Source organism: Natator depressus, chromosome 4 (genome assembly GCF_965152275.1).
Source record: "Natator depressus isolate rNatDep1 chromosome 4, rNatDep2.hap1, whole genome shotgun sequence".
NCBI classification, from domain to species: Eukaryota; Metazoa; Chordata; order Testudines; family Cheloniidae; genus Natator; species Natator depressus.
This window is the reverse complement of record NC_134237.1, coordinates 93,785,415-93,799,928: the sequence shown is the minus strand read 5'-3', so window position 1 is coordinate 93,799,928 and position 14,514 is coordinate 93,785,415. Positions and strand designations below refer to the sequence as shown.

Below are 14,514 nucleotides of genomic sequence, written 5' to 3'. Positions count from 1 at the left end.
TTTTGTGTAATTCCCCTTTTTGAAGTTAAATGGTACTCTGGTGAGGGTTTTTTCATTCCTCCCCCCCGCCCCCAAGGATATTTAAATTTAATTACTAAGTGGTTCAGTTATATTCACCTTGTCAATCAGATTCTCTGTTCCATTTAGGATTAAATCAAGAATTGCTCTTCCTCTTGTGGGTTGTAGGACAAGCTGCTCTAGGAGCAGTCATTTATGGTGTCAGCATCCCTTCCTTAGGTGACATAATTGAAATCTGTTACTGTGGGGTTTTCTGTTTTTGTAGCCCCTCGAATCTCCCTGAGCATTTTACAGTCAGTCATCAGCCTGGTCGGGTGGTAGGTAGTATATTCCATTGCTATACTGTTAGTGTTCAAGCATGGAATTTCTATCCTTAGAGATGCTATGGTACAGTTTGAGTCATTTAAGATTTTTAGTTTGACTCCGTGCTTTCTTTCAAATACAGTGCCACTCCCCCACCAGAATGACCTACTCTGTCATTTGTGTATATTTGGTATCCTGGGATTACCATGCACCATTGATTATCTTCATTCCACCAAGTGTCCAGGATTCCTGTTACATCAATATTTTCATTTAATGCCAGGCATTCCAATTCACCCATCTTAGTACTTAGACTTCTGGCATTTGTATATAGGCAGTTGTACATTTTGTCAGTATTCAATTGCTTGTCTTCATGTGTGATGTTTAAATGGAACTGTTTCATTTGACTGTTCCACACTAGCTCCTACCTGTACTTTATCAACATCTTTCCTATCCTCTTTACTTGGATATAGAGTTCCCCCTTTAATAAATTCATTCGTAAATAGGGTGATCAGATGAAACCAACAGAATACTGGGACACATGGGGGAAGCAAAAAAAAAAAAAAAACCCGTCCGGAGCCGAGTTGCCGAAGCGCAAAAAAACCCCCCAAAAACACCAGAGTGTCCAAAGCCGCAATATTGGGACGTCTGGTCACCCTATTCTTAAAGGACATCTTTGCCCAAATAGTGTGTACTTCTGCACCTGTTGGCTTTCCCCTTGCCCTTACTTTAAAAAATCCTCTACAATCTTTTAATTTTACATGCCAGCAGTTTTGTTCCTCTTTGGTTTAGGTGGAATCCATCCTTTCTGCATCGGCTCCTCTTTTCACAAAAGGTTCCCCGGTTACTAATAAACCTAAACCCCTCCTCCCTATACTATCATCTCATCCATTTGTTGAAACCTTGCGGTTCTGCCTGTTTTTCTGGTTCTGTGTTTGTGTAAATGGAAGCATTTTGGAAAATGGTACCATGGAGGTCTTGGACTTAATCTCATACCTAGCTGCCTAAATTAAATTTAACAATGCCCAAAACCAAATTTTTTTGTTTCAAGTCGAATGGGATGTTTTGTTTGACCTGAAATTTTTTCCAAATTTTCGATTCACTGGAAATTCTGAAAAAATTCAGTTTTGGTTGACCAGACGTGACTTTTTTTTACAGAACTGCCAACCAACTAACAAATCAGTTATTTGTACTGCTCTAGTTATAATTACATCAGTAGAAGGTGTTATAGGTGATTATTGACCTCCTGGATTCTCTAACAATTGCTTTATTAAAATATCTATTACTTTTTAACCTTTTATAAAACAGAACCTTAATATTAAGTGTCATCCAATTATCATTTAAACAGGACTAGGTTCATACACTATCGTAGAAGGGAATTATTTTTCAGCATTAATAAATTTACTATTACATTATGAGTATCCTCTCTTACACTTTTAGATAATGGTAATATAAAAAGCATGGAAATAGGTGTATTATTGAAAACCAATTAAAGAAAATAATACCTCCCAAAAAGAAGGGATGTGTGTAATAGGAAAATAGGCTTCTTATCTGTTAATACCCCAAACACAGAACGTAGTATTGGGTAATAAAACACAGTAGTATTGGGTAATAAAATGTTGTTTATGAATACTTTCCAGGGTATTCAAGCACAAACGATGGCAAACTTCTATCTTGCGTTTGAAGCACAGCTGGCAATAATTCCTGTTATAAACAAGGTAATAATGTTTTAGACTTATATATAATAGCAGTTTTTACATAACCATGACAAAATTATGAAATACAAGAAATGTATCACCAAATTGAAGAATGCAACAAAAGATGGAGTGAAGTTTACTCGTGTTTTAATCGGTCAATCTGAAATAAATATAGTTGCAAATAGAGAGTTATCCCCTGTTTAGTATTTTAAGCTATTTGCAGTGAATTTTAGTTGCTATGAAAGGTGTCATTTTACACAGTATGAGAGGTAGGAACTTTGCTTGGGTGACAGCAATGAAAGATTCCCCACACAGTGGACGTTAAGCTTATACAGCCTTGTCTATGCTAGAGTTTTAGGACACTTCCTTAAATCCTAGTAAAGGCAAAACCAAACTGGAGGGTGTAAGTTAAACTGTCCCCTCAGCTCGTTTACCGTGCATCTTTAGCTCGTTGGGGTGTAAGTTATGTTAACATAAGGTACTTAGGAACATGTAACTTGCATCACTTTTGAGCTTGACTCACTCTGAACCTTAACCTGGAGAAACACAGAAAAACAGCATTGTGGGTGAGATGGTGTTCCCTACTCTGTTCAGTCAATTACTTCTGCTGAAACTATGAAGAAAGGTAAATTAATGTTAAATGTGATTGTACTTTTTCTTGATGGATTTGCTCGATAATATTGCAGGCCATCATGATGAAAATGCATTCATTTAAAACACTGTACATCAGTCTGTTACAGAATTCTCTATCTTTATTTTAATTTCTGGTAAATCGCACAGCCAGCTTTCTACAAAGATCACTTAACTTCCACCATGGTGTTGCATGGATTTTCAGTCCCGCCACCCCTTCTATTTTCAAAGGTGATACGTGTGTGAGAGTATTTGGCTTATCACTTAATCAATATTCAAGAAATATACTTTAATGAGCTTTTAAGAAAAACATTCCACAAATGACAAGATCTACCTGTAGGGTTGTGTGGGTGGAAAAGCAGGCGATAGGTTATTGTTTCACTAGTTAAGTGAAATGTGTAGAAAAATTTTTCTCAATATCTGCGCTGGAAATAAGGCTGAGTAGTGTTTTACCCTTGTGCTAGATGCCGACTTGCAACATCACATGAATTTTTCCAACTGAGGTACAAAATCTACTTGCCTTCTTTTTATTAATAATTTTTTGTTGCAGTAAAGCATTCCTTTCAAAGGCACCAAAGGGGGGGCGGGGGAGAGTCTTGCCAGAGGTGAATAAGCAAATAGACTTTTACAGTGCTGGGCTATAGTGTAGTTTATAAAGCTATTTTGAAACTTGCGCCCTGTCTTTACCTTACTAGCAATCTTGTTAGCGCTATTCTATAAGAATTGTTGTTATATGCAGGTCTCTAAAAGATGGGAGAACTGTTTTAAGACTCATTTTAGGGAACGCTTTAGTATGGATCCTTCTGATAAAGACAGCTGTTTATTTACTTGCAGTATTCATGATCTCATTTTTTATAAAATTTTATTTTGGTGAACTAGAATTCTGACATGCAAGAAGAGTGTGTGTGTGTGTGAGAGAGAGAGAGAGAGAGAGAGAGAGAGAGACACACACTAGTATTTCAGATGTGTAACAGGAATATTGTTTTGTAGATCGACTTGAAGAATGCAGACCCTGAAAGAGTTGAGAAACAAATTGAAAAGCTATTTGATATCTCTAAGGATGAATGTATTAGGGTAAGATCTTTTTAAAAAAAATTAAAAATCTGGATGTTTAGCAACTGGATGATTATTAAATTTCTTAAAATCCTGTCTGGAGCTCAAATGAAAAATGTGCACTCTTTAAAAAGGTAAATCAATTCCTGAGGTTTTTTTTCTTTTTCTTTTTTGATATGCAGTGTATATTTCGTCTCACTGTGTTAAGGAGAGGGAAAAGGTCCTTTTTGAGATTAATGTCCATCTAGAAAACAGAAGAGTAATGAAAACACTTTCAAATAGAGTATCAAATTTTGGGGACTAATGGATAGAGGCTTCAAGGAAAATTTTGAAATTTTCTGTACTGTGGGTGTGCCAGATTCTATCATGTTCTCTTTCCCTGACGTCTTTCCTTCTGCGTGAGATGTGTCTGTTTCTCTACTATGGAATGTTTAATAGAGTTTAACAAAGTCTTGAGTTAACATGCCCAGCAGCTTGCCCGTTGAGTCTGTAGCTGAGCATCATACTTTTAACATGTCAAAATGAAGATGGCATTGTCCGTTTAATAGATAATGTATATCAGCAGACTTATTCCCAATAAAACTTTTTTTCTGAACTTGTTCTAGATTTCTGCTAAACTAGGAACGAATGTGGAAAAGGTGCTTCAGGAAGTTATTGAAAAGGTTCCAGCGTAAGTTTTGGTGTTTTATGGAGCCAGTGGTAGACTCTGCCTATTTATGATAGTAACTAGCTTTTGGTAACTAGACAGATTTTTGAGCTGCCCTTTTAAATTCTTATACCAAATCCATTTTGCATGAAATTTCTCACTTGTGGTTTCCTGTTCCTGGAGTGGAAGGGCAGGAATCTTATTTTTGAGGTGAATAGGACAACATTATTTCATTTTGAGAAATGAAATTTGGAAAAGAGAAATTTTTCATTGCTTGGTAAATCCTTTCAACCGTGTGTATATTTACTCTCCCTCCCACACCCCACTATATATATGGGAATTATTAAAGATGAATATAACACAAAAACTATTAACATAGGTGACATTATATGAAGTGGAGAGAGAAAGAAAATCCATTACATTTGAACACTACTGATGTAAGCCCACAAACGGGAGCATAGAGAAAGCAAGACAATTTTTAGAGTAGCAGCCGTGTTAGTCGGTATTTGCAAAAAGAAAAGGAGTACTAGTGGCACCTTAGAGACTAGCCAATTTATTTGAGCATAAGCTTTCGTGAGCTACAGCTCACTTCTGTAGCTCACGAAAGCTTATGCTCAAATAAATTGGCTAGTCTCTAAGGTGCCACTAGTACTCCTTTTCTTTTTGCAAGACAATTTTTGTGATTGGTTATTTAAATTTCCTTTTTAGAAATGATGTACTTTCCCCAGATATTATTTTGTAAGTAACTGGAGATCAATCCCAGTATGATTCAGGGAAGCACAAATTTCTAAAATATTTATATTTAATCAAATGTTTTAGGTTTTCATTCTCTCTTCTGAGCATTACATTGTTTAGTTAAAATTGTTCTAGGGGCCCGAGTTACGAATACGTATTTTCAGCTTTTACAGCCTGAACTGCAGTTTAATCAAGACTTTTATTTGGAAATTTGACCATTGTCAGCATGACAAGAGAGGCTGCTAAATCCCAGTTCAACTCTGAATCAGTATTTTGCTTTTCATTCTGTTTGTTTCTTATTAGGTATTACCTACAGTGATAAATGCCAAACAGAACCCAAACGATAAGGAAGTCAGTGGGGGATGGAAGAACTGTATCAGTGTGATATTCTTGATTATCAGAACTTTTCGTGGGGAAAAAAAACACTGCAATAGTTTAAAATTAATGTCTGCCATCCTGCAATAAAGCTGAGAGACAAGAACAAAATAGACACTTAATTTGGAACATTAATATTATTAAGAGAACAATCTGCTGGCACAGGTTTACGATCAGAAATGGAAGTGTGGAATGGCTTAAAAATCTTCTCATAATATTCTGTATGCCATAAATAGCCAATCTCCTGTTTCACACAGCTTCAAGATTTTTGTTTGCTGCACTTAGACTAGCATCTATTTTTGTATGAACATTTTGTTTGAATGTTTTGAAATAGATGAATTTACATTTGACTTTCAATGAAAAATAGTGTACAGTTCATGCTCTTATTTAATACATATTAAATGTATTTTGTACATTTTTCTTAATAGACCCAGTGTTAACATTAGTGACCCATTGAAAGCCTTGGTGTTCGACTCCACCTTCGACCACTACAGGGGTGTCATAGCTAACATTGCGCTCTTTGGTGGAGAGGTTCAGAAAGGACATAAGATTGTGTCTGCTCACACAAGGAAGACCTATGAAGTTAATGAAGTAGGAATTCTGACCCCAAATGAACAGCCAACTCATAAATTGTAAGTAAGAAGTTCTTTGGGGGAAAAAAAATCATAAAGGAGTATTGGAATAATAAGATATAATGTCTTGAATCTCTAGATCATCTGTTCAGTTTTAGCCTTGGACAGCAGTTGAGGCGGGATTGGGGAGGATTTTTGAAAGCACTCAGCATTGTTTCTCACTGTTCCATTTAAAATTAGGCCAAGGCTGAGCATTTTGAAAATCCCACTCTGAAATTCTCTGTCTAGGAGCTTCATGGCTTGAGTTGCTATTCTCAGTCCAGTTCTAGTAAGCAAGTGTTCACAACACATAAATGCAAACCACCAACTTCACTGTTGGGACCCTTCTTTGCAGTGTGAACAGAGAAATCAAGGACTGAATGGGTTTGGTGACAGAACTACCCTTTCATCTATAGAGCTGGTCTCCCTACCAGTATGACTTAGGCACAAGTTTAGGTTAGGAGCTTACTGCATAGCTGTTGCTCATTGTATACCAGTTCTTCAACTAAAAGATGATTTAAAACTGCCTAAGTGACTTAGGAGTGAAAAATATTGTTGTCTTTCAATGGGAATTATGATCATAAGTCACTTAGGCACTTTTGGAAAAACACCTTCAGCCTCCTGAGTTATCCATCCGGCACCTTTAATGATCAATCAATTTACACGTTTTTAGTGTGTAATGGATGATAAAAGCTTTACTTTCAAGGACACACAATCCCTCCCATTTGACTACACAATGCATTGCCATCAAACCAACACGTTTGGCAGTGTGATATCACATTAATATAATAAAAGTGGCAGAACAAAATGAAATGAGCCACCCTCTAAACATCCTGAAGTCTGATTTGTATTTTAAAACTATATTTATGATTTTAAAAGGTTTTCAGACTGCATAACCACTCCTATGTATGGTGAATCACAACCCCTTGAGATAAAATAATGAGAAGAGAATAACGGCCAGTTGGTCTGGGAGCCTCCTGCCTGCTTCTTTAACAATCATTGGCATTTACTTGGAGTTGGAGACTATCTACTAGGGGAAGAGAGGTGAAGGGGAATGGGCATTTTAGGTGTAAAAATAGGTAGAGGTTTTATTTATTTAAGGTAGGGAAACATGATTTCTTTTTAAAGGGTGTCTAGAGCTAAATGGGCAGCCTAACTGCTGATGGTATTTTAATTGTGAAAGCACTCATAACTCTGGTGCTCACACTTGTTATGGAGCAAAAGTAAATTGTGCACTGGGTTTTTCAGGGTTTTTTTTTTTTTTTTAATTTTCTAGTCCTTTTCCACCTAAATTTCCGGGGGGCACTGATCTGATATCTGGGGCACAGAAGCCATCAGAGCAGTGCTTGAATAGCATGCTGAACATGTAGTCTGAGCCTCCAGTTCACCCATAGAAGCTGTCTTGGGTAAGAGTGGAAGTTGGGGGCATCATCTTATAATTGCTGAAGGGACACCCATTGAAGTTCTGTGCATAAGTGCAATGCAGAACAGCATGGAGAGGGGTGTGTGATTGATGGTCAAAGCAAGTGAGGCAGGAAGCTGTTCATCTACCCAAACAGGGAAGGCCTTTAGTTTGTCTCCAGATGCAACTGCTGTTGGAAACAAGTTCATCTCCCCGGCAGCGTGAGGGAAAGCACGTTGCCATAGTCAAAGAGTGGAGGTAATTTCTGACACCATTTGCAGATGAATGCTGATTAAAGGCCCTTCTCAGAGGTTTTCAGTGACGCTGGGGAAGGCTGAACTGCCTGCTTTGCTAACTGCACAACTCTACATTTAACCATCTCCCTTGGATTCCCATACCACCAGCAGCATACGATGGTGATCCACCTGCTTCCACAACCCAGGTAGATACTGGGGTTTGAGGGCAAACAGAGGGGTGACATTGCTCCTTGCCCAAGCAGTCCTTTCCTAGTATCTGAAACTGGCTTTGGTAGTGTGTGGGTATTGCTTATTTCTGTGTCCTACATGTCAGAAAAGTACCTCCCAGCCCCTGCCTTCAAACAGGAAACCGGGTAGGGCTGGAAATCCAAAATCTCAGCCTCACAAAGACGTTTAACCTCTAGTAGTAACTAGGTCCTAGATCCATTTGTAAAGAGAGTCTCTAGGGATATGTAAGCAAGGGAGGAACTATTCGGGGTTGAGTATATGCACTTTGGGGAGAACATGTGCTCGTATACCTGAGGGGGCTAACTGCAGAGGGAAAAACTTGAAATATTGTTAAATACAATAAATATTTCCACATAATGCCAATTTTATTTAGATATGCTGGACAGGTGGGCTATCTGATTGCTGGGATGAAAGAGGTTACGGAAGCCCAAATAGGAGACACGCTGTATTTACATAAGCAGCCAGTGGAGCCTTTGCCAGGCTTTAAATCAGCGAAACCAATGGTCTTTGCAGGTGAGGAGTATACCAATTCAGAAACTGGAAGCAGTTTTATGTTTCCTACAGGAGTAGGAGAGCTACTCAGGCAACGGAAATTTATGAACATGCATCCACATTAAGGGGATGTGAAGACAGCACACTAGCAGAGTGTTACTCTAGAGCAGGGGTGGCCAACCTGAGCCTGAGAAGGAGCCAGAATTTACCAATGTACATTGCCAAAGAGCCACAGTAATATACCTCCTGCTGAGCTGTTTCGCGGTGTGCAGGAAGCTCTGGGGGGGAAGGGGAGGGGGCAGGAAGGGGTGGAGTGGGGGCAGGGCCTCTGGCAGAGCCAGGGGTTGAGCAGTGAGCACCCCCTGGCACATTGGAAAGTTGGCGCCTGTAGCTCCAGTCCAGGAGTCGGTGCCTGTACAAGGAGCCGCATATTAACTTCTGAAGAGCCACATGTGGCTCCAGAGCCACAGGTTGGCCACCCCGTTCTAGAGTGGTATGTGATGCTTATATAACCTTGTAAAATTTTGCTGTCTTTGACTTGGATAGACAAGACTAAGAAAGCTTGCCAATGGCTTTTAAATAAGATGCTAACACTTATTTTCACTACGGGAGGATCATCTTAGCTCACATAGGCCTTTCATGGCTGAAAATAAACTTGTACATCTTCACGAATCGTGTCACTAATTTGGACTTGTTCCTCCTGATAAGCAATTTCTACTGTCTATTGTGAAGCATTTTCCATGGGAAAAGCCTTATTTTATTATTAGCAGCTCTTGTTTCACACTTTTTTTTTAAAAAAGATGATGCGTGACCAAAACTGGTTGTCAAAATGATCCTGCAAAACATTTAAGTATGTGCTTAACTTTAAGCATGTGAGTAGTGACATTGACTTTCTGTCACTGCCTGCTCTCGTAAGTTTACAGGAGGCAATATTTCTGTCTACAGAAGATGAGGAAATAATTGTAAGGAAAAGCAGCAGAAGAAAAGAGCCACATTAATTACCTCTGAACCTGTGTTGAGAGAATGGGAAAAGTTCATTTACTTCCTCAGATGCATGTCTTCTATTCTCATCACGGGCCCTTAGGCTTTTGCTAGGCTGCTGCTTGACCATTTGCATCTTTAACTATGTTTGAGGGGAAGGAGTGGTTTACCCATCTGAAACACAAAGGAATGGAGCAGGAACAGTTAATTCTGGCATGTCTTAAACTTTTGAGGGTTTAACGTTGAAACCTTAATAATGTCCTTCTAACATTTTTTAATGGAATAATATATAGAATCATAGAGTTTAATGCCAAAAGGGATCACAAGATCATCTAGTCCAGCAGTTCTCAGACTTCATAGCACTGCGACCCCCTTCTGACAACAAAAATTACTTCACGACCCCAGGAGTGGGGACCGAAGCCTGAGCCTGCCCAAGCCCCACTGCCCCGGGTTGGGGGGGTTAAAGCCTGAGCCTCACCACTCTGGGCAGGGGAGCCAAAGCTGAAGCTCAAGGGCTTCAGCCCCAGGCAGGGGACTTCCAACCTGAGCCACGCCACATAGGGCTGAAGCTCTCTGGCTTTGGTTTCGGCCCTGGGCAGTGGGGCTCAGGCTTCAGCCCTGGAACCCAGCAAGTCTAAGCCAGCACTGGCAACCCCATTTGGGGTCCCGACCCACAGTTTGAGAACTGCTGATCTAGTCTGATCATCTGCATATGATAGACCTCCGCCACCACCACCATCGTCACCCAGGACCCACACACTAAATCCAACAATGGAAATGAGACCAAAATAAATGAGACCCACAGGAAACTAGACTATTAGGTGCCAGAGGCAAGCGAATAGGGCAGACCGAGGTGCATCAGTGAGTGAGGCCCCAGCAGTGGCCAGGAAACGATTAAATGAGATATACCGAAATAATCCTGGTAAGTGACCTGCACCCACATGCTTCTGAGGAAGGCAAAAAAACCCCCAAGGTCGCTGCCAATCTGACCTGGGGAGGGGGATTCCTTCCCAACCCACTTATGGTGATCAGTTAGAGCAAGAACCAGCCAGCCAAGCACGTGAGAGAGAGAGTGCTTGGTGACACCTCAGAGCCCTGGCCCACCCTGCCAAGTGTCCTGTCTCCGGCTGTGGCCATCCCTGATGCTTCAGAGGAAGAAGATAAAAAAAGGCCTCCCAGAATATATGGGCACATGGGACGCGGGGAGATCACTTCCTGATCCCTGCAAGTGGCCAGCTGAATCCTGAAGCGTGAGCTTTCGGAACATAAACTGGAAGTGAGCCCCAGGGCTGCTGTTCTCTGTCCCCCACCATCACAGGCAAACCTGTCATGCAATTGCACTCATAAATGTGTCCCGCTCTCTCAAAACTAAAGTGTTTGCCCCCACAGCTACTACTGGGAGGCTGTTCCAGAATCTCACCCTTCTGATGGTTAGAAACCTTCTAATTTCCAGCCTGAATTTGTTCGTGGCCATTTTATATCATTTGTTCTTGTGCCAACATTGTCCTTTAGCTTAAATAGCTCTTCACTGTCCGTGGTACTTACCCCCTTGATGTATTTATAGAGAACAATCATATACACTCTCACCCTTCTTTTTGCGAGACTGAAACAAGCCAAGCTCTTTTAATCTCATCTCATAAAATAGGCCTTCCATTTCTCTATTCATCCAATTAGCTCTTGTCTACACCTGTTCCAGTTTGAATTAATCTTTCTTGAGCATGAGTGACCAGACTTGTACACAGTATTCCAGATGAGGTCTGACCAATGCCTTGTACAATGTCATTAATACTTCTCTATGTCCACTGGAAACGTCTCCCCTAATATGTCCTAGGATTGCATTTACCTTTTTCACAGATGCATCACGTTGGTTGCTCATCCTCTGATTGACCTATGCACCCAGGGGTCTCTCCTTCTCTTTCATTTCCAACTGATGAGCCACCAGCTTGTAGCAGAAATTCTGATTATTAGACCCCAAGTGCATGACCTTGCATTTTGTACTATTTAATTTCATCCCATTTCTGTCACTCCAGTCTTCAACGTCATTCAGATAATCTTATGTACTAATCTGATCCTCCTCTGTATGATGATGCCTCCAAACTTTGTATCAACAGCAAATTTCAAGAGCGCACACCTACTTTTTGTGCCAGGATTATTAATAAAAATATTGAATAAGATTGGTCCCTAGACTGATCCTTGAGGAACTCCACTAGTATCCTCTCTCTAGTCCAATAATTCACCTTTTCACCTATTCAATCTTTTAGATAAGCAAAGTGCAGTAAAAGTTATTTTCTCAAAAGATGAAATTAGGTTAGTTCAGCATGATCTACCATTGGTAAACGCTTTACCATTTACTTGTATGAATTTAATTATTCTTTCCTTCACAATTTGTTCTAAAACCTTGAATACTACTGAGGTCAGTCTAGCAGATTTGTAATTGCCTGGATCACTTTTTTCCCCCTTTCTTAAAAATAAGTACGTTAGCTATTCTCCAGTCATATGGTTCTACCCCTTCGTTAATAGATTTATTTCCTTAAATCCTTGCTACTGGACTCGCAATCTCATGTGCCAGTTCTTTCAATATTCTGGGATGGAAGTTATCTGGTCCCCCACCCCCTTCCTCCCAACTTGAATGCATCAAACTCTTTAAGTTTTTCTTCCACCTCAGTTGTGGTAATTTACATTTCTTAGACATTCATTTCCATCAGCCATTGTGCCTTTGTGACCATGTTCCATATTATCCTAATCATTGAAAACCGAGGCAATGTATTCATTTAGTTTTTGGGCCATACCTAGATTATCTTTAGTCTCCTTCCTAGCCACACTGTATAGCTGCGAACATCATCCTTCCTTTTTGCTTTTTTATTTATATAACTAAAAAACCTCTTCTTTTAATTTCTTTGGCAAGAGCTAATTCAGCTTGACTTTTAGAAATTCTCACTTTATTCCTGCGTTTTCTAACCACCATGATGTAACTTTCTTTGCTGGTAATCCCTTTCCCCATTCCTTATAGGCCTCCGCTTACTCTTAACCTTTTTGAGGTGGTTATTAATCTAGCTGCACCTGGAGCCTTTCCGTTCAAGTTTTTTCCCCTTCCTTGGGATGCAGATTTCTCAGATAGTTTTTTGTATAGTTCATTTGAAGAAATTCCAAGACTCCTCCACATTTAAGTCATTGAGCTCTTCAGTCCAGTTGACTTCTTTGGGAAATTAAGGTAATTAGTTAAAATCTGCCCTTTTGAAATCAAAATCTGTAGTTGACAACCTGGTTTTGATTATCCTTCTATTTAATGTATCAATTTGTGATCACTTGATCCAAAGCTAGTTCCTATAACCAGCTCTTCTACTTACTAAAACTAAGTCTAAAATTGCATCACCTCTTGTTGGTCCAGTGACAGTTTGATGAAGAAAATTGTAATCTGTCACATTCAGGAATAACTGGGCCCTAAGAGCATTAGTAGCATTTATGCTCCAATCTTTATCAGGGCCGTTAGTCTCCCAGTATGATACAATTTCCAAAAGTATTTATTGCTGATATTAAAGAGATTGCTATCCATATCCAAATCTCCTTGGGGGGGAGAAAAGACTGTAATAGACCCATAACATTATCCCAACAACACCTCTTTTACAATCCTTCCTCAAAGTGATTGTGACCCAAATAAATTCTGTTTTTTTGCATACTATCACTTGTATTTCTTTACAGCAGAGGTTCTCAAACTGTGATGTGTGGACCACCAGTGGTCAGCAAGCTCCATTCCGCTGGTCCGCGGATAGTTCCTTCTAAGATGCGTGCCTGGGCGCCCGCACATAAGAGAATGAAGGGCCACCCACCTAATTATTGAAGCCGTGCAGGTATGGCTCCACTAATTAGGTGCCTGGCCCCTGGAGAAGACGCACATGTAAGGTGAGGTGGTGGCCTTGTGGGCAATAGGGAATAGGTGGGAGGGGGAAGTGTGGTGATAAGATTGGGTAGGGGGAATTCGGGATGTGCAGGGCTGCAGCGGCCAGAGAAAGAGGCGACTTTCCCCAGCTCTAAGGCTGCGGCTGCCAGGGAAAGACGGCCCTCCTTGCCAGCCTCAGCTTGGAGGCTGCCACAGTGGGGGGGAGAGGGAGAGACACCCCTCCCTTCTTCCCAGCTCGGGGGCTGCCGTGGCGGGGGAGAGTGGGCCCATCCATTGCATTAGAAAGATAAAACCACTAATATTAAAATATGAATTGTGTGCTTCTATTTGAAGAATAAAAAAAGTTTTGTTTTTTTTTATTATTTAAAGCGCTTTACAATAGTTAGCTAACAGTACAAACAACATTTGGAAAGATCATTAAGTGGTCTGCCGAGACCCTCAGCAATTTTCAAGTGGTCCGCAAAAAAGAAAGTTTGAGAACAACTGCTTTACAGTTTACTGCTTCATTGATGTACAGTTCCAACCATGTTTACCTTTTATTTCTCTCTTCTTAACCGCACATACTCTTCAATGCCTGTATTCCAGTCATGAGTGCTATTCCACCATGTGTCCGTAATCCCTATAATTTCTGGTTTGACCTCCTGCAACAGTAGTTCCACTTACTCCATTTTATTGCCCAAACTCCTTGCATTCTTGAATAAGCATTTCAGTTGTTTCCCTGGGACCTCACCTAGTTTTCTAGCTTGTGGTGTTCCATTATCCCTTACTGTGTCTTCATTTAACTGATTTTCCTGCTTCTATGTATTGATGCCAGGCATAGAGATATTTTCAAATCTCTCCCAACCTTATTCCCCCATCTTATTTAAAGCCATTCTTATCAGTCATGCCAGCCTTAATCCCAGAAGATTAATACCCCAGGTACTCAAGTGGAGTCCATTAGTTGAGAAGAGTCTTGTTTCCCTAAATGCCTCCCAATAGTTGATCATCCCAAATCCTTGTCGCACCAATCCTTGAGCTATTTGTTGATCTTAATTGTCTTGTCATGCATTCTCCCTCCTTTTCTAGGGACCAGAAGTATTCCACTGAAAATCACCCGAGCTTCCTCTTCTTTTAGCATCTTACTGAGCTGAGCATAGTCATCCTTGATCTATTTCAGTGGGAATCTAGCAGTGTTCTTCATCTTGACTTGCA

At 40.2% G+C, this 14,514-nt stretch overlaps 1 protein-coding gene across 2 annotated transcripts in view; it reads left to right on the top strand.

Moving 5' to 3' along the window:
• GUF1 (GTP binding elongation factor GUF1) overlaps positions 1-14,514 on the top strand; it is a 48,773-nt gene that overhangs the window by 9,027 nt on the left and 25,232 nt on the right. For both annotated transcript variants that reach the window (XM_074951483.1, XM_074951482.1), the window contains exons 5-9: positions 1,959-2,036; positions 3,636-3,719; positions 4,304-4,368; positions 5,883-6,086; positions 8,326-8,465. In XM_074951483.1, coding sequence (XP_074807584.1) covers positions 1,959-2,036; positions 3,636-3,719; positions 4,304-4,368; positions 5,883-6,086; positions 8,326-8,465 — 571 coding nt within the window. The remainder of the gene's footprint in view (positions 1-1,958; positions 2,037-3,635; positions 3,720-4,303; positions 4,369-5,882; positions 6,087-8,325; positions 8,466-14,514) is intronic.